A 24,900-nucleotide genomic window follows, 5' to 3' on the forward strand; every position below is an offset into this window, starting at 1 on the left:
GGAGGCTGAGTTTTATACATGAATGTTCTACTGATCTAGCCTATAGCAGAGTACACGACTTAAGCACTGAACGTGTATTACCAAATCCAAGTCACAGCTGTAATTAAGGAGCCTGGGTAAAACCCTTCTCCTTGAGAAAGTGAAGGGTTGTTGACAGTTCAGTTCTGAACAGAGGGAAATGAATGCTTGTGGTAGTGCCTGCTTTCTCGAAATAAATCTTTCCTCCGGCTGAAAAGAGTAGTCAAATATTTTGTACAGAAATAACGGTGTGAGATTTCATGCTTGGTGCACTGCAGATCATGCAGTGTGCTCACAGCATTCCCCCTCTGGCCCGAAAATTTATGAATACCTTCTCTAACCATCAGTGTGAATGTTTGTGTGTACAATGCAAAGGAAATAATGTGCTCGGAATTCTAGAACAACCTGGCCAGTAGCTGAATGACTGTTTTCAAGGTCTGTGATAGATTTTTTCCTTCTTGAGTCTTTGAAGCAGAAATTTCTGATTTGATGCTCCAAAATGAAACCTTCATGATTCTGAATGGAAGCCTGGCAAGGCTGAGCAGAAAGCAGTCTTGCACACTTGCTCTCATTACTGCAGTTATTTTTTGAATCATCAGAAAGCAGTCACTGCATCATTTAAAATAAAAACCCAGATGAATGATTTAGGAATGTGCTGCAGATGATGCTTCTCAAGTTGCGGTAGTTCATGAAGACTCTGCAAATAATCTCATGACTGAGTGCCTGCCCAAGGCACTGCTGCTGGGGTGGTGGGGAAAGCTGAGTGCTTCACGCCATGTAAAGCGAGAGGCCTGCAAATTCTCAGGCTGGATTTTACAAATGTGTATTAAAAACAGGCCCAATCTGAAATGCCAAGAGCAGAGACTGCTTGAGTGTGAACAGAACCTCTTCAGACATCTGTGGAGCTCAGTCAAATAAATTATGAAACACAGCTTCATGGAAGGCTTTTACATCCAAACATTTTGTTGTTATTTATTCAGAGGGCAGTGAGGCCCTGGAACAGCTGCCCAGAGAAGCTGTGATGCCCCATCCCTGCTCAGGGCCAGGTTGGATGGGGCCCTGGGCAGCTGAGCTGGTGGGGGGAAGCCCTGCCCATGGCATGGGGTTGGGGCTGGGTGGGATTGGAGGGCCCTTCCAACCCAAACCACTCTGTGATTCCATGACTATGTTTCCGTGCTATTTTAAAAATGTTCCCATCTCCATGCAAACAGATGTCTGTCTTTAGGTGAAGTGGAGTGAAATTGCTGCAGGCACCTGCCTGAAGGAGGGCACAGGTCATTTCATTAAAGTTCAGAGTGAATGTCTGTTCTGGTTTGTGTCCGTTGACTCTTGTCCTGTACAGAAACAGACACTAATGTGATCCCTCTGAGCCTCCTCTGAGCCAGGTTGAGCAGTGTCAGATCTCACATCACCGTCACCATCTTAGTGGCCATTTGTTGGGCAGTCTCAACTATGTACGTCTCTCTTGCAGTGAGTTGTCCAGAACTGAACCGTGCATTCTGGGCGCAGCCTCACCAACTGCCAGGGGAAGGATCACTTCCCTTGACTTGCTTGGTGACGCTCTACCTAATGCAGCCAGGAGGCCTTTGGCCTCCTTTGTGACAGTGGCACACTCTAGTGTGCACCAGGCCCCCCAGGCCCTTTCTGCAGAGCTGCTTTCTTTCCCAGTCCTTGTGCCTGGGATTGTTCCTCCCCGTGAGTGGGATTTCTAACTTCTTGCTGAGTTCCACAAGGTTCCTGCCAGGCCCCATCCCCAGTCACCATACCCAGACATCCCCCTGGATAGCAGCACAACCCCCAGCCACTCCTCCCAGTTTTCTGTCATCTGCAAACCCTAAATTTCAGCAAGGATTCACACATGGCAGATTGTGTCCTATGGGTTTTGATTCTTTTCTATGATGACTTTGGTGCAGTTTGGATTTGATCTGCTATCTCAGCATGTGACAAATACATTCCAAGCAGTCCATGCACCTCACTTTTTTCACCAGCTCAGCCATTGCTGTTCCTACCACTTCAAAATTAATCTAAAAGATCCTCCTTGACATCAGTAAAACAATTACAGCCCCTGTTAGCCAGTCACCCCCAGTCAGAAGAGTCAAAACTCTTGAGCACAGCAGCTTTCCCATAGAGCAACTGTTGAACCCCGTGGCCTCTCATCTTGAGTTGGCACTATTCCCCATTCATCACCAGTGCTGCCTGGAGCTGTATCTCAGAAGCCCATCAGAACAGCAAGAGCATCTCCTATTGAAAATTATGTGTGTTTGCTCTCTGGACAGTTGTAATCATCTCACATTGTCAGCATTCAGGCTTGGTTGCCCATTAGTAACAACCTTTCCAGCTGCACTGAAAGAGAGAGACTTCTGAACAAACATGGAAAAGGAAAGAAGATTAAATAGGTGACAGCCGGTAAAGACAGGAGCCAGGCCAGAACTATTTATTCCCAACTATTTTATTTTGGGAAGCCATGATACATTGACAGCAGGCAGGATGGGCCCTGGGCCCAGCTCCATGACTGACCCAACATGTCATACCTTATTGCCCAGGAAAATGTTTTGTCTATACTATAAACATGGATGCTGTGCAAACTTCTTTTCATTTATTCCTTTCTAGCCAATGTTCAGAGTGAAATGCACAGAAACCCCAGGGAACTGTCTCTGCCTGAAAAGACACTGCTTGAGATAAGCCATGGTGTTCCCCAGCACACCGATGATTATGGCAATTATGAGGGTATTTTGGGCATTGACTCCAGAGCAGATAACACCCTTAGCAGGAAAGGAGCAAACCATGCACGCTCATGCAATGTTAGCTCATATTCTTGTCCACAGAGGCATGAGAGCAGCACAGCTCATGCTCCTGTATCCACCATGTAAGGAGATGCAGTGGATTCAAACAGATTATTTGTGGAGAAATGAAGCCCCAAGCACCCTTGTGCTTCAGCTGTGTAATGAAGCCTGGTCTCTTCTGCAGCCATAGGATGTTACTTCCTGATCCACTGTTATGGGGCTCCTAGTCCCAACAACAACAGGAAAAAGGAAGTCAGTAGGATTTTTGACTGGCAGTCAGAGATGACTTTGCAGTGTTCTGCTGCATGAGCCTGACAGAGACATGCAGCACCTTGGGAGCACAGGAGCACTACAGTGAGGGTCTGGGCCTGTCTCCAGCTCAGAGCTAAGGATGCGCTGTCTGCAGCATCTTTGGTGCTGTCTTTACACCACTGATGCCTTCAGCAGCCAGTGGATGCTTGCTGCAGCCACATCTCTTCATTAGCAATGCCACTGCAATGCACTAAACATTTCTTCATTAAAAAGTACCTGTTGTTTAGTTGTTAGGAGCAAATGATTACAGCCACTTAATTATAAGCAGTTAATGAAGTCAGCCAATCCATCTCCTGCCCCTTAGCCCACCTCTTGGCTGCTTTTTCTCGTTGTACAAGTAGAGCTGTTCAAACCTACAGGTCCACGGTATTTCTTGTGAGCAAACCAAGGAAGGGCCCACACTGCAGCACGGCCCCATCCCCCACACCTTCCCCAGTGCCATTTCTGAGCTTCTCTAAATGTTACCAGTCCTCACTACTTCTGAAGGCTGACACGGGGCTGGTTGAAATCTGGAGCTGGAAGCTTTCCATTTTAGCCAGAATGATGACCAGACAGGCATATTTCTTGTACCACTTCTTAAAATACTACTTCAGCACAACTTGCATTGAAGAGCCCTGAGGCTATGTCGCTGAGAACATGGCACTCCTCCCATAGCTTTGCATTACTCAGCAAGGCTGGTTCGTAGGAGAGCCACTGGCTAAAGAGGTGCCTTCTGACACAGCCAGATTGTCAGGGAAGAGAAGGGACTGCCAAGGAGTTGTGAGTTGCCAGGAATTTGTACACTAGAGGCCAGTGTTTTCTGTGCAATGAAAGGGGAAAATGCAGTAGAGAGAAAGAAGATTGTTTCTGCGCGTGACAGAAACCATTTAAGGAGAAGACATAATGGCCTTGGATGGGAGGTAGAGACCTCAAGTTGCACCAGAGGATGTTCAGTTTGGATATTAGGAGCAATTTATTCTCCAGAAGAGCGGTGATGCAGTGGCACAGGCTGCCCAGGGAGGTGGTGGAGTCACCATCCCTGGAGCTGTTCAAGAACTGTGTGGATGTGGCACTGAGGGACATGGTTGGTGGGCATAGTGGAATGTGCTGACAGTTGGACTGACTTGCTGATCTTAGAGGTCTTTTCTAACCTTGATGATTCTATGATTCTATGCAGGTACTCATCCTTCCTGACCTGACCCTTGGCTGGCACAGAGGACAGGCTGCTGGGGCCAGCCCTGATGCCCTGGCTCCCAGCTGGCAGCTCCACATTGGCCAGACATGGCTGCCCTCCTGCAGTGGGGCTCAGCCTGTTCTTCATCTCCCAGCCCTGCCCCCTGCTCATCGTCCTCAGTCCTTGCTCTGTACTGACGAGCTGAGGCACAGGCTGCGGTTTTTATTTATGGGGGGTAGATGTCAGAGGGCTGTGAGTGGAAATGAGCTGTGCTGATAAGCTTTCTGACTGTATTTTGTTTTACTGAGGTTCTTAACAAATAATCTTTCTGCAATGCAAACCTGGCTTATCAGGCTAATGCAGATTGTCTGAAATCCTTATCTCCATGGGCCGGTTAGCTGGAGTGATCCCCTTTTCACAATGAATAGAGAATGAAGAGCCGAACACAAGCCCTCCCCTCCCTCCTTCCAATCATTGCCATTTACTGGCAGTGAACCAAGTGGCTCTGATTTCCAAACTCATAAATAACACAGGGGCTCTAGAGCAGAGCTGCCCTATGCTGCAGAACAGTTGATCCATGGCACTGGGTGCCTGAGCCTGGGGGAAAGAGCTGAAGGGGAGGAGGTGGTCACTGGTTTGCTGTAGGCTTTAGAGCAGCAAGGTCTGGCTTTTCGTGCTAAGATATTTCTTCATTTTGTTCACTGTGTATATAGATTTCCCGTTTCTCTTAAGGGTCAGCATACCTGGCATTTAATGGCAGCTAAAATAGTTCTGCATGAGCAAAAGTAATAGAACAGAAAGAATGATAGAATCATTAGGGCTGGAAAAGACCCGTAGGATCAGCAAGTCCAACCAGCAGCCCACCCCCACCATGCCCACTGACCACATCCCTCAGTGCCACATCCACACAGTTCCTAAACACCTCCAGGGGCAGTGACTCCACCACCTCCCTGGGCAGCCTGTGCCACTGCCTCACCACATTTCTGAGAAGAAATGTTTCCTAAAATCCAGCCTGCTACATCAATTAGTAACAGCTGAGGGGAAGTTTTACTGTTCTGGCTGTTGAACTCCAAGAAAAAAAACATAATAATCCACATCTGGGAGCACATGACAGAGTAAGGAGATACTGCTCGTCTCCACATGTTTCCGATCAGCAATGATGTTCTCCCTTCCTAGAATAACATGAGGCGCCCAGTGGTTGCACTGGGTCCCTGCCTTTAACTTCCAAAATACACAGAAAGCCTGTATTAAAGGAAGGGCCTGAATTTTATCCACCCACATGTGCAAGTGCCTTCACCTCTGTTTTCATAGATGCACAGAATCACAGAACGGCTTGGATTGGAAGGGACCTCAAAGGTCATCCAGTTCCAACCCCCACCATGGCCAGGGCTGCCAGGCATTGGATCACTTTTGCTTCTTTCCCTTTTGACTGTTTATCTGCTCAAGAGGCACTGGTCTTAGTTCAACTTTCATTGCTCTGGAGCCTTGCTAAGCTGTAGTTGTACAGAGAAGCAAGCCTCTGCATGAAGCTGGTTTCCCACAGCAGGCAGCACTGATAAATGCTAGCAGAGCTGCTGTCAGTCCCTCCTGGCACCTGGGCAGATGCCAGTATGAAGGATTAGTTTAGCAGCAGAGATGAACTTCCTCAAAGCAAGAGAGCTCTTGTACCCCAGGATGCTGTTTATCCCCTTGTATGATGATAGTTAGCTACTAAAGCCAGGAATATGAATTATACCAAAGCACAGAAGTGTCTTGGGGATACCTCTACTGTGAAACACAGTGATACTGATGCTAGGTGATATGTTGGGCACCTTGCATGATGTGCTGTCTCCTGCAAGCACCCCATTTTGCACAAAGCAGGCCAGCCAGCAGCCAGAAGGAGCACCTGCCTCCAGGCAGCCCCAGGTGTGAGCCTGAGTCTCTCTGCATCCAGTCTCTCCAAGAAGATGCCCCATGGAGATGACTTTGCACGTGCTGATAGCACCTGCAGCACCCCCCCCCCAGTGCCTTTTTGCAGATTTTGCTCTTGTGCTGCTTCCCCAGAAATCAGAAGTGATTTTCTTCTCTTACTTCAGGAGAGCATAAATTGTACAAACAAATGAGCAGGATGGCTTCCTGATGCTCTGCTACGTCCCTATTTAATTAGACAACTATTTAGCTTCTGACGTTCACACTGCTGTTGATAGGAATGAGAAAGATATATTGCACTGCAAGTCTGTGGAAGAGATATCTGTGAATGGCAGCTGTCATTCAGAGACCCCAGGCAAATACAGCAGGCATGAGTGAAAAAAACACCAGCATCTCCAGCCCTAACTGTGTGGATGGAGTGTGCTTCTGGAAGCAGAGGGTCACCATTACTCTTGAGTGATTTTATTGGAGGAATTCTACAGGTGCTGTACCTCATTTCTTTCAGAAACTTGAGCTTTTGTTTACTTGCAAGGTTCAAAAAGCTTTTCTTGCTGCCCGGGCTTGGAGAAGTCCCTCTCTGCAAAGGAAAAATGTCCAATTCTCCCTCTTCCCCAGGCTCTGATATGAATGTATATGAGAGGGTCCAGCTTGTGCTACTTAATGTTTGACCTAACCTGGAGATCTGTATCTCAGTTTCTTTCCATTCCCCAACAGATATGTTTCTCAGCTTGGCATTTCACTTCTTCCTCATGGGTGGATGTTTGGGGTGCAGAACTGGCTTGGTTGAAATCCTTCTGTCCCACCAGCACCTGGAATTCGTCCATCTCCCCCTCCTTCTGGGAGAGCTCAGCTCAGCCGAGTCCACACTGCTATGATACTGAATTTTCTGGAATATCCTAAGGGTGACCATGTCCAACTTGCACTCTCTTGAGGGTTTTTTAGCTTGCCTGCCAAGTCTGGACTGCTGTCCCATACAGAGATTTGGGGTTGTGCTTCTGGGTGAGCGGCATTGCAGCCCTACTACTTGGTTCTGAGTTCTGCAACCACTGCCTCAGCCAAGTCACATGGCCATGTGGCAGCTCACGGGCAGTAGGACAACATGGCATGAGTCTTCACAAGCTCTGAGTGTGCTTGTTCCCATGTCATGGTATGGCATTTTTCCTTGAGGAGAGGTGTGACCTATACAGCCTGATCGGCTGATACCAGCTGTTAGAGCAAGATAGGGTCCAGTGTGCATCTGGGTGAGCACAGCAGAAACCTGACTTGAGGTTCTGGCATACAGAGGACCCTTCTGTCTGACTTCTTTCTGTGCAGATCATGATAAAGCCCACTGGTTTCTCCGTGAAGGCACATGGGGGATGTGGAGAAGCTGTCCATGTTCAAAAATGGTGTGTCTAGTAATGTGAATGGGCTTGGTTGCGTTTTAGCATCCTCAAGGCGAATGCAGACAGATCAATTAGAGGCCGCTCCGCAGAAAGCTGCAGCTCCTCAGTCCTCCCCCAGACAATAATAAAAAGATGCCCTCGCTTTTCTCCTTCCTTGAAGACCCCAGGAGAGAATTAGCTGCTGCTGCAGGTGCAGTCGTCCTGCAGGGTGGTGAGAGCAATGAATACTAAGGTTTTTAGCTCAAGCACACTGAGGCTGTTCAGCAGCCATTGGATAATCCCCAGTTAATCAGATTATGTAAATTCCTACTTCAGTATCCCTATCCCATCTCTATCCCTGCTCTCCAAGCTGGAAATAAAAGGCACTCTAAAAAGGAACATTTAAACCGCAAAAAGGCAGTGCTGCTGAAAGGGGTGGGCAGAGGGTGCTGAGATGTGGAGCAGCAGCTCAGGGCATTGTCTCTGAGCAGGCGGGTGCTGCTGCTTGGCCAAGAACCAGAGACACTACCAAACCATGGGCCAGGGCAGGCTCTGTCCATGTGCTCACCCTCCTGTGTTGCAGGAGTAACAACAGGATGATGCTTTTGGTGACCAAACCAGACGGAGGGACAGATAATAAAAAATGGCCTTTGGCAATCTGTCCGCTGAGCCTGAATATGTAGCACCGCATCACCCGAACCTGCATTTTGGCTGAGTGCATGCAAGGTAATGACATCCTCGAGCCCTGGGATTCACATGCAATGGCGTCTCCCTGAAACGCTTGTCCAGAGCTCCAGCAATCACAACAGTGTCTTACAGATGTCATAATGAGCACCAGCCCTCAAACTGTAGCTCACAACCCTCGCCTGGTCTCTGAGCCTGTCACTTTTTCGTCTCAGCAGGACTGCTATTTTTTCACAAATTGGAGTGGAAAGCTGAGAAAGGCAATAGAGGTCAGCTACAACTCTCAAAGAGGAGCTTATTTATTCTTTGTGTGGCCACTGGAAATCACCCAGGAAGCTAAGCTGACCTACATTTGCTGTATAATAGTCCTGGCTGAAAGCAGTCCCTTTTGTTTGTGACAAAGATGGAAGCTGCTCCCCCATGGCAGATGCAATGCACTGGAAATGAGCTTTTCCACTCAAATGGGGATTTCCACCAGTTCTGCAGTACTCATAAATGGTCAGGAGAATTTGCTCCCCAGTCCTTACAGTTTTCACCTTGACAAAAATCTGTCTTCCCTGTGGAAAGCAGAAAGAGGTGTGGAGTAGTTGTGCTACGGATTGGCAGAGTGAGAAGAGCGAGGAGTGATTTCTGCATGCTGTGCACCACTGCTGCTTCACAGCAGCCAGTGAAGTTGCATCAGTTGACCTCAGCTATAGAGATGTATGTGAAACCAGTAGAAACAGAGCAATTGAAATTTGAAACAGACGGTATGATCTTCAGGGCAGCAATAAGGACTTGCATTTATCACTGACCAAAAATAGGATGGTGAATATTTAAAAGTAAGGGGAGAAAGCTGTATCTATGGGTGAGAATAGTGAGCACGTCCAAGTTTTCTGTGTGAAGTGGACTGCAAGATCATATAGCACTTCTGAGAGGCTGGGGTTGTTGCCATCTCCCTTTGAAAACAGACACATTTCTGGACCCGCAGGGAAGCAGGGACCTCTCCTTTGAGTGCTGCAACCTCACCCACACCCTTAGTGCAGCAACCTGCACTCAGAAGAAACGTTCCGGAGACTCAGAGCTAATCTCCCTCCATCAAAGAGCAAGTCACATGGTTTCACTGACTTGCACATGAAGGAAGAGAACTTGCTAGACAGCACAAAAACCTTGGCACTCCCAGCACATAAAATGCATTGAGGGTTTTGCTGGACATTACTGGAAATTGAAACTCCTGGTCCCTACTTTTTGCCATTGGTTACAGTGCTGTTGCAGGAGGCACAAACACTTCTGTGGCAGAGACCCTTCTGGACCTAAACGATGGTGAGGAGCTCCCTTGGTACTCAGCTCCTCATTCCTCTGAATCACTCCTTTGACTAATACTTACAGGGTGGCTTCATATGGCTGCACACAACCTGGTCAAGCTCCATGTTGTGTGCCAGCAGAGATTTGCTGAGGTGAGTATCTTGTTCTTCTCACTTTTAGGTGAATTCCAGAGAACTTTTAATGTCTGGGCACTTCTGTGTCAAAGGAGCTGCTTGCCTCTTCCCTTGCTGCCAGTGTGTGGTTTAGAAGGGTGTTAGGCCTGCAGCTCCTCTCTTCTGTGGCTAAAACATTTCCTTTGAGGCTATCAGTGAGTTTCAGCATTAAAAAGGAAAAGATTTTTGGCTTCTGGAATTAAGCTGAAAAGTGTGGCCAGAATTTAAATCACCCCCTGATGGGAGTGTTTTGTTAGCACTAATAAGAGATTCAAAAGGTTACAGAAAGCTGCAGATGATGGAAGTTTAATATTTCAGCAGTCTGCATGCAGCTGCTGTTCTGAGCCGATGCAGACTCCTCCAGCTTGCTGTACTCAGAATCTATTGATCTAAATTTTAATTTGGAAGGGCAGACGCCCAGATGTGTGTAACTGCTTCTTATTGTTCCCATCTGTAAAATGTGGCTCTGAACTCACAGCAATAATGTTACTGTGTGTTTACAGCTCCTTGTTGTCCTTTTTCTATCCACTGCTGTGTCCTGCTTTCATCAAACTGAAAGAGGTCACCCTCAAAACAATTTGAACCCAGGACCCCACCTCCTGAAATTGTTGCCCATACTACAGCGGGGATTTCCTGCTCATCTGCACGAGCTTTGTTGGGGAAATGCAGTGTTTGAGTGTTTGAGGTCTGACCCAGCATGTAACAAACACTTTATTTTTTTTCCATGAGACCGTGGCTGTGCACAGGAGCTGCTTCTGTTGGCCTCAGAAGTTGTGTCGCAGCAGGACAGAGCCCTTCTCTCCAGTTTGTGTACTCTGCAGCCACTTGTTCCAGGAAGAGATTTTCTCCTGTTTTAGGAATAACTGGAATCACTCTCCTAGGATGTTTCAGGGGCTAGAATTTAAAGGCTAGCATGACAAATTTCCAAAAGGGGCACAAGAAACATGGCAGTGAGGATGTTCATCCTTTGCAACCACCCACATACATGCTTTTGACTTCCTTAAAGTGACCAGAATCACATAATGGTTTGGGTTGGAAGGGACCTTAAAGCCCTCCCTGTCCCACTGCCATGCCATGGGCAGGGCTGCTCCCACCAGCTCAGGCTCATGGCCCCATCCAACCTGGCCCTGTGCACCTCCAGGGATGGGGCACATACAGCAGCCAGATGTCCCCAACTCCCACAGCTGTACTTGTTCTCCTCAGCCTTCTCTGTGCATCAGCCCCAGGACTGCCCTCATGGAAATGTCTGAGGAGGGAAACTGGCCATAGCATGAGCAGGCATAGAGGCAGAATGCAAATTACCAATAGTATTCTGTTTCTCTTTGACTTTTCATGCACTGATTATGAGTGGCTGCCAAAAACCCAGGTTTCTTTCAGTGAAGAATTGCCTCAGACTCCAAAGAAGATTTCAGGATGGATCCCTGCAGAAATCTTTGTGAGAAAGAGCCTGGGGCAGGATACAGCCTTCACTGCTTTCATTGCCCTGGTTCCCTTCTCCCTGCCTGCCAGCTGTCCCAGCATCTTGGCTGCAGAGGTGCCCTAAAGAGGCAGCTGGGGCATACTTAGACCTTGGAACTTGCAGGAACAGAAGGATGGGTGGTGATCCCCCTTGGAAGGATGAACATGACCCTGCAGAGGGCATGAGTGAAACCCATATCTGACAGCAAACAGAGCAAGATGCAGCTCTCTGCACTCAGACATGAATGTGAACATATAGCAGCCTATGCAACCATTCTCACTGAAAGAACAACCACTTTTCTGGCTGGGTATCTCTTATATCTGGCCAGGGTTTGAAAACCGTGAGCAGTAGGGCTGTCCAAGCATTCAGGGATGAGCAATTTTGGTCCTGCCCTTTTCTGAGCTGGCCAGTCCCGCTGCTGCAGGCACCGTGCTGACCAGGGGATGCCAGGCAGGCTGTGGGTAAGCGATGGGCTGGGGACGCAACACAGAGAAGGAGCACTCTGCAATTTTCCAATGCAAATTACATGGAAATTAGGCTGCTGTAAAGCCAAAGGCCCCTCTGGAATAGGACCTTTAGTTAACATAACACTTGTGCTAAATGAAGCGGTTGACACAGCTTTCAGGCTGTAGTGCCACTGTTAATTCACCGCGTGAAAGGGCTGAAGCTTCGGTTGAGCTCCGCGGGGGAGGAGCTGCCCCGCCGGGACTGAGAGCAACGCTCCTATTGCTGGGGCAGCCCTCTTAACAGAGATGTGCAGCGCTTTTAACAGCCCTCCGTGCGTTTGTACCAAGGCTGCGCCTCTGTTGGCTTGGGTCTGAGGAAATCCTGCGACTGTTTTCCCACAAAGAGAACCGTTGTCCAGGGGCACAGGACAAATCAGTCTGCGTTACCAACAAGGGGATATGACAGTGGTGTTCAGAGGTCTTCTCAAACATCCCCACACCCTCTGACCTTCTCTCTGGAGATTCAGCCTGATGGAGAGAGGGTCTGGGCTACATCAGGACCCCACAGCATCTCCTCTGCCGGCCCCGTGCTGAGAGGCAACCCTGCACACAAGGCTCACTCCTCAGTCCCTCCTTCCTGCAGTATCAGCCTGTGTTCTGTTTCTTGCAGTCATATGTGAGCTTGTGGGCTGCTGTCACTGAGCTGAGAGGGTGTCCAGAAACATTTGCAGGCTCAGAGCTGATTAAATAAATAAACAAATACATATTTTTAAGGGAAATAATTGATTCTTGCCACAAGAATTCCATTTTTTCCTGACAAAGTACATCTGACCCAACCAGAGTTGTGCCTGGGATAGTGGGAGCAGTCCCCCCTGTCTCTCCATTAAGAGGCAGAGTGGTGTCAAGGAAAGAAAAGGCAGGACAGAGAAAATCTCCTGGGAGATGCAAAGCAAGCTCCTGGATTGCTAGGACCAGTGGTGACACGCGCCAGACAAAGGACCTGCTATTCTATAAATGAGGCAGCCAGGACCAGCACTAGGCTGACTCCATCCAGAGAGAGCGAGCTCTGCAGCCAGGCACGGTGAGAGCTGCTGCAGAACGAGAAAAGGACGTGCCTGATTTTGCTGTCCCTTCACCCGCTGACCTGGTTTGCTGAGCCTCAAGCACCTGTGACCAGAAATGTAAGTGACAATTTACTTGTCTCTGTGCAGAACTGCATCCCATCTCCCGGGCTTACCTTGCAACTCTCCTAGGAATGCTGATGTTTCCTTTCTGAAACACACAGCGGGAAATATCATTCAGAGAAGGAATTTCAGCGATTACCTTTTACCATCCCCTAGATTCCTCTTTATTTTCTTGGCACTTCAGAATCTTGTCATCAAAAAGTGAATAGTAAGGCACGTTATCTGACGGAATAGTTGCAGAAACGGCTGCGTTTAGTCAAGCAAAGTAACTGTATTCCCCTAATTTTGTGCTGGGAATTTCCAATTCTTGGCATCCACTGAGAAGACTCGGTGAATCAGCCTCATGCCAGGAGAAATTAGTTTTTGTTTTTGACTGTTTTGGAAAGAAACATTCTTACATTATGACCTCACTATTACACATTAGGCAAACTCATTTACACCACCAGAAAGTGCTGTAAATCAGTTGTTGCATTCAGAGAAAATGATTGTATAGAACATTGTGGGCTCCCTGAGGAACAAATGAATTCTACAGTGTTTGATACTTGAACCAAATTATTTGTGAAAACATAGAGAAGCATGCACTTGCCAGAATTTGTTGTGTGATTATGAACTAGATAGATTGTATGGAAAACCTATGAATGTGTAAACAAATAAGGACGTAAAGAAAGAGCTCCAAACTTCAGTCCTCACATACTTAACAATGTCCCACTGCTTTACTGGTTGTATGCCTTACGGCTGGTGTGTCTGCACTATACATCACATTCCAATTTTGTCCCAGCTCAGTAGTCTACTTGGCAGGAAAAGCTTAAGGACTTTATTCATTTAAGCTCAGGAGTCAAACACGAATAACTCTCAGATTTCAAAAATAAATAAATAAATAAATAAAAGATAAAAGATAAAAAATAAAAGATAAAAAAATAAAAAATAAAAAATAAAAATAATAAAAAATAAAAAATAAAAAGTAAAAAGTAAAAAATAAAAAATAAAAAATAAAAAATAAAAAATAAAAAATTTGAAACGGTCCTATACAGAACAGGTTAGTATCTCTGGGCTGATAGAGCCTTATTTGCCCAAGGTTGACAATAAACAATAAAAGCTTTTTTTTTTTTTTTTTCTTAAGTAGCAATCCCTATTTTTCCTGCTTTCCATGAAACAGTAAAGGATGACACATGGTTTTTAGAACCCTTCTCCACTGTGTGTCTATCATTTCAGACACACAAAACAACAACAACACTCCCCACCCCCCAAAAAACCCAGCCAAAATAAATGCAGCTTGCTCTTACTGCCTGTTTAAATATATTATTACAGTGGCTGCAGCACGAGCAGCCAATCCAGCAAATGAGAAGCTCCCAGTGCCAGCAAGCTTGGTGTATGACCTGGGGATGAAACCCAGATGCTCAAAAGAGACCTGTGGCCATGCAGACCTGAACGCTGACCTTCCTATCAGGAGCTGTCCCATGCAGGTTAGCAGTGTAACACCTGTGAGAAACCACAGTCCTTGTTTTGCATTGATTTGTATTGTGCCTCTGGAAGTGAAGCTTTGTTGTGGTGGGTATGTTTCTCCACACTTCTTCTAACCCAATTAGTTCCCAGTATGATGCCATGGTACCCTGTTTTAAATTGTTTTTGGTAGGAAGGGGACACATTGCACACAGATAATAATTTTTCAAACTTTTGGTCCTGCTCAAGTCAGAGATTTGCTATCAGCCTCAGAGCACACCTAGATAGAATGGAAAAGCCAAACATCATCTTGTTTATATTCTAAAATAGCATCATATCCACATTCTCCTGAGGCAAGTGTCCTTATGGCATTGTCCTTCTTCCCCTGCTTCTCACAGTGCCTTCTGACAGGGCCAGCTGCTGCAGAGTGATCTTTACTGAGCTGAGAGGAAGGTGGTATCTGACCACCCTCCATCTCTGCATGGTAGACCTCCAGTGAGGACTGCCCTATGTAAGGAGCCAGTAGATGATATCTGTGTTCAGCAGGGCTCCGCATACAAGTCTGGCAAAGAACAGAGTCCTTGAAGAGCTCCTGGAAGAAGATCTAGCTGGTTTTTTTTTGTTTTTTGTTTTTTTTTTCCCCCTCCATGTTAACCCTGTGGCACTGCAATAGTGTCCAGATGTAACGTTTGGGAAATTAACAGACACTGTTTTTAAATGAAACCCAGTGGAGCTGTAATTGAGGCTTTGACTCAAGAGGCCCATACTGGAGACTGGATGAGGAGGACATAGAAACTTTATTACAAATTGTCTCCCAGATCTCCTTGAATAGACAGTAACATTTGTGCAAGTTTAGCCCCCCCAAAAAATAATAATAAAAAAGGGTAGCTAGAGTTCCTGGGCAAATGCCCCTTTCTTTGCTGTGGTGCGCAGCAAGCTGTTGTGTCCAAGTCAACACAGTAGACATCAATTTAACAAGAACTGCTACAGCACAAGTGGCATCTTTGCACAGGGCTGTGGTGTAATTCAGTTTTACTGCAAAGGAATATAAAAAGCTTGGCAAGTGGGAATTTACAGGAAAAATAATCCTGTGTGCACAACATTTATGGCGTGGTGTCAACCTCATATTTTGCTCCCTGCCAAATGCGTGCTGGGTTACAGCCCACTGCTTTCCCAATCTACCTTTTGCAAGGCAGCCTTAGGGAACACAACAGGAAGGTGCCCAAGATCAAGGGCCAGCAGGGAAGGCTGATTTCACCGAAACCACATGTAGTTTAGGAAAGTACCCTTCATGCAGAGGCTGCCTTAAGCTTGTGGCCATTGCAGTGCTCTTTTAAAGATGACTCCAGTGATGTGCCTTTTCAGAAGGTCTGACAAATGGACAGTGTAGCTGGGAGTGCTCTTATACAGAAGAGCTCCAAGAAGCAGAAATTTCACTGCATACATTTTGTCCCATGTTTACAGACCCTACAAAAGGTAAATCACCATGTCAGTGCTGACTATTCATGATGGTGCTTTTGCTGCTCTGCTGCACTTTGTACTACATGATTGCCAGAAAACACTCCTGACAGAGGCATGAGGCAGTGAAAGGAGCCTTTGTTTAACGCTGAAGTAGCTCCTTTTCCTACACCTGGCTTAAAATGAAATGAAGTTCCCTTGCAGATGTCTGGAGTCAATCTGTGAGTGCTGTGAGCAAACACTCAGCTTCACTGCACCAGCCCAGCAGTACCAAAACCTGCTGTAGTTGGGCCACTGTGAACTGGGCCATACACACATATAAATGCCTTCCACTCCAAAAGCACAGAATCATAGAGTCATAGAATCATAGAATTACTCAGGTTGGAAAAGACCTTAAAGATGAAATACAACCACAACCTAACTGTACTATCCTAACAACCGAGCACTAGCTGAAACAGACTAATAATGAGCAGAAGGGATATGGAGGGGCAAAGAATTATCAGGAATGAGGACAGCAGCAGATCCTGATGGCCAGCACAGGTTTGTCTCACTGTGCTGTGCTGTGCACTCCCCATGACTTGTCCACCAGTGTACTGATGGGACATGGGGAGGCAGCATGTGAGGAGGGTACGAGGGTGCTGAGGAGAGCTGAGAGGGACACGCTCCAGCCTTGAGGTGTGTTGCTCCTCCTGCAGCCTGTTGAACTGGGGGGTGTTTTCCCCTCCTCTCTCCCTTCCCGTCTTGGCCCAAGAGAAGTACTTCAGACCTGAACAAAGACAGCATGGTTCAGCTGCAGAGATCAAGATTATTTCTCCTACAAAGAGGAGGAAAAAAAAGTCATTCTTATTGATAGGCAGTGTAATGTCCTGTGACATCTGTCCTCAGCCTTCCCCTTTGCACCACAGCACTGAGTCCTGTGCTCCATGGCTGGCATGAAGCTGAAGAGGAAAACAATGAGCTTCCTCTTTCTCCTCTTCTCCACCTTGCATTGATGCAAAGTGAACAAAGCATGACTGTGGACAGCTCTATCTGGCCAATCTCTGCTCCCTGTGGCAGATCAGGCTGCCAGCACTGGCACCGCCTGCTGCTCTGTTGCCATTTACTCCGGAGCTGAAGGGACTTAACAAAATCAATGTGTTAAATAACCAATTTTAGCAGGCACGGGGTTTCTTCCCCTATGGAGTAACAGCATGGCATTACAGGTTTACTAGCAGCACTCCAATTCTTGCTGGCAGCACGCATCTGCTGTCTGATTAAGATTTGCAGGAGTAGGTCTCCAGTGGCTAGTTTCAACATGGATTTAACTTCAGCGAGGTCAAAGGTATAAACTGAGGGAGGAACTTTCTCCTCCAAGATCTTTATTTAATAGCAACCTGCTAATTATGATAGAGTGCTGGGCTGCTGGGAAGTCCCCTGCCAGCCCTTGGACATTAAATGCTGGCTCAGGGCCGTTTGCCAGGAAGGTCCTTGCAGAGATGGTGCTCTGTCCCCAAGCTGGAACTGCTGCTGCTGGAACTGCCGGAGCAACTCTTGCACAGAAAGAACTGCTGCCACCGAGGGAGAGATCTTCATCTCTGCTATTGTTCAGTCTTTTGTCTGGTGACACTTGCGGCTCCATTAGCCGTAGCCATAATTTCCCCCTCTTACCTCCCCCCATTTTAGTGCTTTTCAAAACGGGGGGGCAGGAGCTGGGAAGAATTTCAGTCATCTGTTCGGTGGGTGGCAGTGTTTTGCTTTTCTCTTGCTAACTGTCAGGGCAGATTCACTGCTGGTCTGTGGTTATGGCTCTGCACAATTCTCTTTACATGCTGCAGATGTGGATCTCAGCTCATGGAGATGCACTTAACCACTGCTTCTGGATTTGCCTTCCTGATCCCTGCGAAATCCTATCCTCAATGGCAACGTTTTGAACAGCAGAGTTACTCCTCCAGTGAAAATGGTGCAACACTCCAGATTTACACTCCTGAGAACAGAATTAATCCTCCTGGATCTACGCAGAATTGCCTTCCTATTTTCCTCCCTCATCACATAGATGTGGGCTGTTAGCCTGTGGCTGGCAGAGGTGGCCAGAAATAATCCAGGTGCAAGGTTAAAGCGATTTGTCTGCAATATGTGGGAACAAAGTGGTGATTTCTGCACAGATTTAAAACAGGCTGGTGCTATACAAATTGCACGCAGTCACCAGCCAATACATATTTTACACACTGCACCAGGAAAGCTAAAGAATATATTGCTCAGATGTGCAGCATTAGCAAAGATCTGAAGCTGTAAGCAATTCCATATTGAAAGCCAAGCTTGGTGGGGAGGGCTGGAGAAAAGGAGGGAGGAGGAGGGAAGGAATGAGACAAAAGGAATGGAAATCAGATGCTTTGTCAGTGGGCTCGCTGCTTCTTGACTGGAAGGTGCCATAGTTAGAGAAGATTGGAATGGTTTGTAGGTGGTGATGTGAGGAACTGAGCTGTGCTGAAATGTTAATGCTGGGCAGCAGTGGACCAGGCACATTCTTCTCTCACCTTTCCAGCAGAACCTCCAAGAGACAATGTTGTTGTTTCACAATTATGTGAAACACCAAGACACTGAGGAAGAAGGGTAGTGAGACTTAAGGTGGAGAGGCTGTGGAAGTGCCTTACACCCATGGGGACCTCTCTGTGGAGGTACCAGAGCAGGAAGAGGCAGTGGGGTGGGGAAGCTGCTTTTTGCTGATTTTGAACAAATGTCAGAAATATAAGCACACACTTTTGAAGTGTAAAGTAGGCACTGGTCTCAAAAAGGCATCTATTTGCTGACAAGGCTTGTGACCACAGATGGAGCATTGTCCTTTCCAAGCGAAAGGGGAGAGAGAAAGGCAGCGTGGTGCAAAGGCACAGTAATGCTTCTAAATGATGAGGTGACATGCTCACAGCACCAGGGCTGTGCAATGACCTGTTCTCACCAAGTGCCATGCTGGCTGCTATGCAGCAGGAGGAAGGAGCTGAGCTTCCATCCACATTCATGGCTGAGATGCAGACAAGCAGGCAGGGAACAAGAGCCATGTACCAGAATGACAGCACAGAGATAGAATACAGTCCACCCAGGCCATCAGAAGAAACAAGGAGACCCAAATAGCCTCCTCTAGTTTATAAAAAACAACTGGTTCATACACGGATAAATTTATCCTTAAACAAGCAAACAAACAGAACCAAACAGAACAGAAAAGGGTCAAGAGAAGTGGGTGGTGCTTTGAATTTCATATGAATCCAAGCATCTGCTTGGAAGAATAAAATTATGTAATGGCAAAAATTTTGCCTTGGGGAATGAACATGCTGTGGCTGACAGGAGCACTGGAGGACAATGTTTGAAATCTATTTTCCTGACTCGGCAGCATTCTTTCCTAAAAGGTGCATGCTAGCTCTTCCAAGCGGGTGCAAAGGACAAAGAAGGATTGTCCACAATGCACAAACTCCAAGTAATACTCAGGGCAGAAAGGCTTTTTTTTTTTTTTTTATTTAAATAAAATATTCTTTGAAAAGACACAACATCCATTTGGATCAAGCAATGGTGTCAGTGCATTTCACAAAAAAATAAACAAAACAGGAAGAACTCACAGCCACCTGAAATACCAAAGCTAGTTTTTAGCAAGCACATTCTGATGAGACAGCTTTCTTGTCCCCTAAAGGTGGTGCAGACAACTGGGCTGATGGTAGTTTCAAGCTTCTACCAAAATAGCAGTGTGGTAGCTGTGTAGAGGCTACAGCTGAGAGGAGCCTGGGAGCACAGCCATATATAGTCTATGTGAGTGTATCTCCAATGGAGGCCTCTGAACATGGCTCCAACAAGATTTATGACCCTATAGCTGCCTTTGCCTGGTGATTTGCAACCAGTGTTATACCATGATGTGAAGGTGCTGAGAGGGGACTTCTCATCTGCTGTGCATGTCTTGTCTCCCTGCCAAGGAAGACCCACTGACCTCTGTGTCACAATGGGATTGCTTTACTCTCTGAGAATTTTGCCACATGCTTCAATGAACATGAGCATCTTGCACAGCATGTCACTTCTTCAAATGGCCACGGCTTCATAGCTGGGATCTCACTCCAGTTTTTTTCCCTTCTGGGGGTAAGGAGTTCTGCCTTCCCTGCTTCCCACCCCTCTGGGACTGCTTTGGGGGTGGGTTTGCCAATGAATATAAAGAGCTGAGGGTTTCACATGCATGAAAGAGGAGGTGGAAGCATTTGTCCTTTAGTCCCTTGGCTGTCAATATTTTTCTCTGCTCCAGCTGTCTGGATGCCATTGGCATAAAAAAACCGCTTCAGAAATGGAAGAGTGAACATCTCCCATGGGGCTGTGAGACAGAAGGGAAGGCTCTTGAGGGAGAACTACAGCTATCAGATGTTTCTGAACAGACCTTGAGGGCTTTCCTGGGAAAGGGAAATTGGCAAGAATATCAGGGTGGTCTGACAGTCAATTTAAATCTCCCATTGCCTGGTAATGTCAGTGAGCAGGATTAGGTGAACTCCAAAAGTTTTTGGCAACCTTTCTGCTAAATGCTAAATGGCATTTAGCCCCTTGCACCTAGCACAGCAGCATCCTGTTTCCAGGTCTGTTCCAGGCACTGGGTCCCCTTTGTTGCTCAGCTCTGTGAAGCAGCGCGGCCAGGTAACATCTACATGGACTTTTGGAATGCCTGCACATTTTGTAGGCATCACATTGTCCCTCTGCACCCTGGGAACCCTGCCTGGGAGCACTTGTAGCATTTGTGGCTTAGTCTTAGCAGCTCTCAGAGGCTAAAATAGAAGTCTGAACAAATCAAAGTGGTGAGCCCCCATCATCAGCAGTGAGCAGTCAGTGTGGGCAGGGAGCCAGGCCATTGCTTCCCTGGAGAAATCTCCTGAAACAACCATAATCACGTGTTCATTAGCATCAGCTGTCTGCCTTCTGTAGTCCCCTACTGTAGGTCCACCTACGTCTGGCTTATTTCTTGCTATGCTCTAAAGCTTGGGACAGATGGGAACAGCCTCCAAGAAGGTGTAAAATGGGCCTTGATAAGCATGGTTGTATGTGTTCTGTACTGGTTCTGCCCACCCCTCCCTTCTTATCCTGCAAGAAGTGCTCAGGTGCCCCACAAAGCCTGTTGGAATGACTAACATGGAGGCTAAAGGGAATTCTTTTGCAAAGGAACCTCAGGAGGCTGGAAAAGCTGGGCATCAAGGGGCTGTACAAGAAAATTAAACTCATTTACTCTTTTGTGAAGTTCTTATTGGACTCTGGTGTCTGCAGCTGCTATGCCTATGATTGTGGATTTAAATAGAGACATAATTTATAGGACTAGGGTGGGTGAATCTATGTGCAGGACAAGGACATCAGCCACAGAGGGCAACAATTAGGAATTCCTAGCATCATTGCCAAGTGTTCACAGCTGGCAGAGAGGTAACAGCATGCCTGCAGGAAAGTCAGGGATATCTAGCACTCAATCTCCATCTCCTTTATTTTACAGCACCTTGAAAATGACCAGGAAGATCTTCACCAACACCAGGGAGCGATGGAGGCAGCAAAATGTCAACAGTGCCTTTGCCAAGCTGAGGAAACTTATTCCCACCCATCCACCAGACAAAAAGCTGAGCAAAAATGAAACACTACGACTAGCCATGAGATACATCAACTTCCTCGTCAAGGTACTGGGAGAGCCAGGCCTGCAGCAGACAGCAGTGGCAGCACGAGGCAGCATCCTGGGGTTATTCCAGCAAGCCCCATGCCTGCAGAGCATGGAGGAGCTGACTCTCATTGAAAGCTGTGGTGCCTCCTCTCCCAGCATGAGCAGCAACCTTGCAGAATGCTGGTCAGAGACTTCATCTCCTTAGCAGAGAATGAGAGATGCAGTCTTTGTGTTAGTCTGATAGTCACCGTCATTATGGGTTGTTTCTCTATATACAATGGTTATTTATTTGTATTTATTATGGCTTTATTTATGTTTCTATTTAAAGGCAAAGGAATTCCTTGGTCAGTTAGCAACTGAAAGAGCAGAAGGAAAGCTGTTGTGCTCTGGGAACTAGGAAGGACTCACTGCTGTAACAGATGACAGGGCCTCTGCCCTGACCTCCTCTATCAGTTGGGGCCATAGAAATCTATCCAGTATTTTGGCAGGGAAAGAGATTATTCTCTCGTGGTATTTTGAAGAAGCACTCTGAGCTTAAGAAGCAATGAATGTGCCACAAAATGTGTCCAAAAAGGATACCTGGCCATGGTAGAGAAAGGTTTTGAGGGCTATAATATTTTCTCCATACCTCCACCACTGGTTCTAGTCGCCACCTGCACCCACTGTAAATCTTATTTCCAGCTTGAACTTTTTTGGAAATACAAATCCTGACCCTTGAACCTGGCTACGTTTTTCTCCATCAGACTGGAGAAATCCCTAATGTTACAGAAAAATTCTATTTAACCATTTAAAAATTAGCTTAAAACAAAAATGTTGTTTTAAGATAAAGGAAGAGTCACAGATGAATTTCAGTATAATCTGTGAAGACTGCCTAGCACTGACAGTGTGTACATGAAGGAAACTGTCTGACTACACTCCAGCTGCCATCAAAACCCATCAAGCAGGCTGCTGGCTAAATGCCTTTGTATTTTTACAGCTGTAAAAATAGGGGAAGTCCTTGTTCTGAGCAGGAGGTCTCAGAAAAAAGGCCTGACTGATACTCTCAGAAACTCTTTATGAACACAAGCGAGCAGCGCCCTTCTCATGCACAGGTGGGATGTAATCATCAATCTGCTTCAGTGCCTGTTTGGCACAGGCTGCATGCCAGGGGTCTTGGCAACCACCATGCATTAGGAGTTCAGTCAATAAACAGGATGAGCAAGAGTTTTATGTGGGTTGGTGCACACAAATCAACTTCCTGAATTATAACCTATGTCAGAAAAGATTTGTCCTGTTCATGTAAGGTACAAAGCTGCTGAGAGCAAGAGAAAAAATGACAGTGGGTTCAAGTAGATCTGCTTCCAGGTCAACTCATGCTCCCACTGACAGAAGTCCTTTCTATTTCTAGATGAAACAAGGCACGTGTTAGTGTTTAGAAAAAAGCTATTTGTGACAGGTAAAGAAATGGAGCCTCCACATGCCAAGGCATCTCCCTGGGCTGTTTCTTCTTATTTGTGAGACAAGGAGCTGCCTTCAGGAAGCAGAGACAGGGCTTGTTTATGTAACACATACAGCCCTTCTGCCTGAGGGTATTTGTCACCCACAGCTCAGCTGCGTTTAAAGTCTCACCAAACAGCAAGCATGCTTTTCTCCTTCCTCCTTGGTGTCTTTCAGGGCTGCACCAAAAAAATCAGGTCTGGTTCTTGTGAAGTGTGTATTGTGCTGTTTAGTGCACTACAAAGCAATACCGCTCACTTGGTCCAGGGTTAATGCTGTAAGGTACAGGAATATCAGTTGAAACCTTTGACCAAAAGAAAAAGGAGTATAAGTGGTTAACGACCGTTTTGTTTCTGAACACTACGAATCTTCACTTGCTTATTCCTGCATTATTGAACTCTGAGGGCTAAGGATGGTACAAGAGAGCAGCTGAGTGAAAACACATAGGAGACTTTCACATGGTCTGTGCAATTAGCACTGCCTTCTCCCCACCTCTGCATCAGAGGTAATGAGCCAAGTCCTCCTCCTAGCTTTCTGATGAACTAGTCCAAATAAATCAGAGTGCTTATTGGTGAGGCGTGATGGTATTCTTTGTTCTAACAGCCACTTGCTATCCTAAGAAACATGTATCACCAAGACAAGTCAAAACGTCTCATCAGCAGAATTATTGCCTAGGGAAAGCAAAAGGAAACCTGCCAATTTTGTAACATAACATACTTGTAATATTCCCAACCCTTAAAGTTCCTTTCTCATTATTGTTTCAGTTCTCATCCACATTTCCTTTTTTCTCTTTTTTTCCATCTAGGAGCTCCCTACTTTCGCATCCCATGTGTGTTTGACTAGATCTATTGACCAAAGAGTTTTTTGTCAATTGTTGTTTTGTTGTTGTTGTTGTTGTTGTTGTTTTTGCTTCGTGTTTTGGGGATTTCTTATCTGTATGATCAGGAACTGATATGATGTACCTGATCACATTTTGCGCTACATTATGTTAATTAACATCTAATATATTCCAAATAAATTATTTAAGAAATGAATCTCTCTTCATCTGTAAAATTTCTCTAAAATTTCATTTTACATTTGCATGCCACTTAGCAGAGGACATCAGATTCATTGCAGTGTAATTTCCAGTAAATAATCCTTCTTCTGTTCATCTCTCAAGCAAGTTTCTTGATCTTAGAAGCAACTTGGAACCACTATCAGGTGATGAATGACGTCAGGAATTATTTGTTTTTTGTCACTAATACTTTCTGGTGATTTTCCAACTCAAAACATTCTGTGGTACTCTATGATGTGCAAGAGAGGCACTTCTGTACAAAACGTGCCTGAGAAATATGTTGTCCCAAGAGATTCTACATAAAAATAATGAAATCAGCAAATATGAACTCTAAGGTATGTATTTATACCATGCAAGGCAATGTCAACTCAGAGAGGATCTTCTGCTGCTGCAAGTAATGCCACATTAACTGGTATGCTCAAAATTGTCTGTCAAGATAATGGCTCCTGTGGCATGGAGATCTACACATCACTTGTAGCTGGCTGAAAACCTTAGTATAAATGACATAAGTGTCCCTAATTGTAAGGCCCCTACTGTATCTCCTACGGGTACCTAGTAGTGCTAAACTAGGTTGAGTGGCACATTTTTCCTTGTTCTTTGTTTCCTTGTCCTTGTTTTTTTTGTGGGGGAGGGGACAGGTGAGGAGGGAAGGTGTAAGGGGAATAACACGGCTCTCAATACTGCAAGGAAAGCTAAGGTGTTCATCTCATAGAATAATTTTTTTGTATCTCCAGATAGCAAAAGGTATGATGCAAGGTTAAAAAGTAAGTTATGTTTCTCTCCAACACATGATACGCCCTACCCTGAGTAGAGTGAGGTGTCCTCACATGCCTTTGTGAAGCAGAAATCCAGATGAGTCATTCCTTTACTCAGAATTTCCATCAAGATCAATAGAAGAATATGCCTTCACACTGCAGACTGAATGAGCATTACTTTTTTCAGAGGGTGGCTGCCAGGTCTGCCAGAAGAAAAGTGGCACAATTCTGCTATTGTAGAACCTAGGGGAACTGTTGCTAGGAGAGTTAAAGTGTAAGTTAATCACAGCACCCCTAGGAACAAGCTTGTTGTCCAAACT

General features: G+C 46.1%; 1 protein-coding gene across 1 annotated transcript; it reads left to right on the top strand.

Moving 5' to 3' along the window:
• Positions 1-12,569: 12,569 nt before the first annotated feature.
• On the top strand, positions 12,570-23,805 carry TAL2 (TAL bHLH transcription factor 2). The gene is made up of 2 exons (XM_015849639.2): positions 12,570-12,765; positions 21,137-23,805. The coding sequence occupies exon 2, from the start codon at positions 21,147-21,149 to the stop codon at positions 21,498-21,500; it is 354 nt and encodes a 117-aa protein (XP_015705125.1). The 5' UTR covers positions 12,570-12,765; positions 21,137-21,146; the 3' UTR covers positions 21,501-23,805.
• Positions 23,806-24,900: the final 1,095 nt, after the last annotated feature.

The sequence above is a fragment of the Coturnix japonica genome, chromosome Z (assembly GCF_001577835.2).
Source record: "Coturnix japonica isolate 7356 chromosome Z, Coturnix japonica 2.1, whole genome shotgun sequence".
NCBI classification, from domain to species: domain Eukaryota; kingdom Metazoa; phylum Chordata; class Aves; order Galliformes; family Phasianidae; genus Coturnix; species Coturnix japonica.

Excerpts from the sequence above, each read along its gene's own strand:
- TAL2 (XM_015849639.2), top strand. The coding sequence starts at position 21,147 with ATGACCAGGAAGATCTTCACCAACACCAGGGAGCGATGGAGGCAGCAA.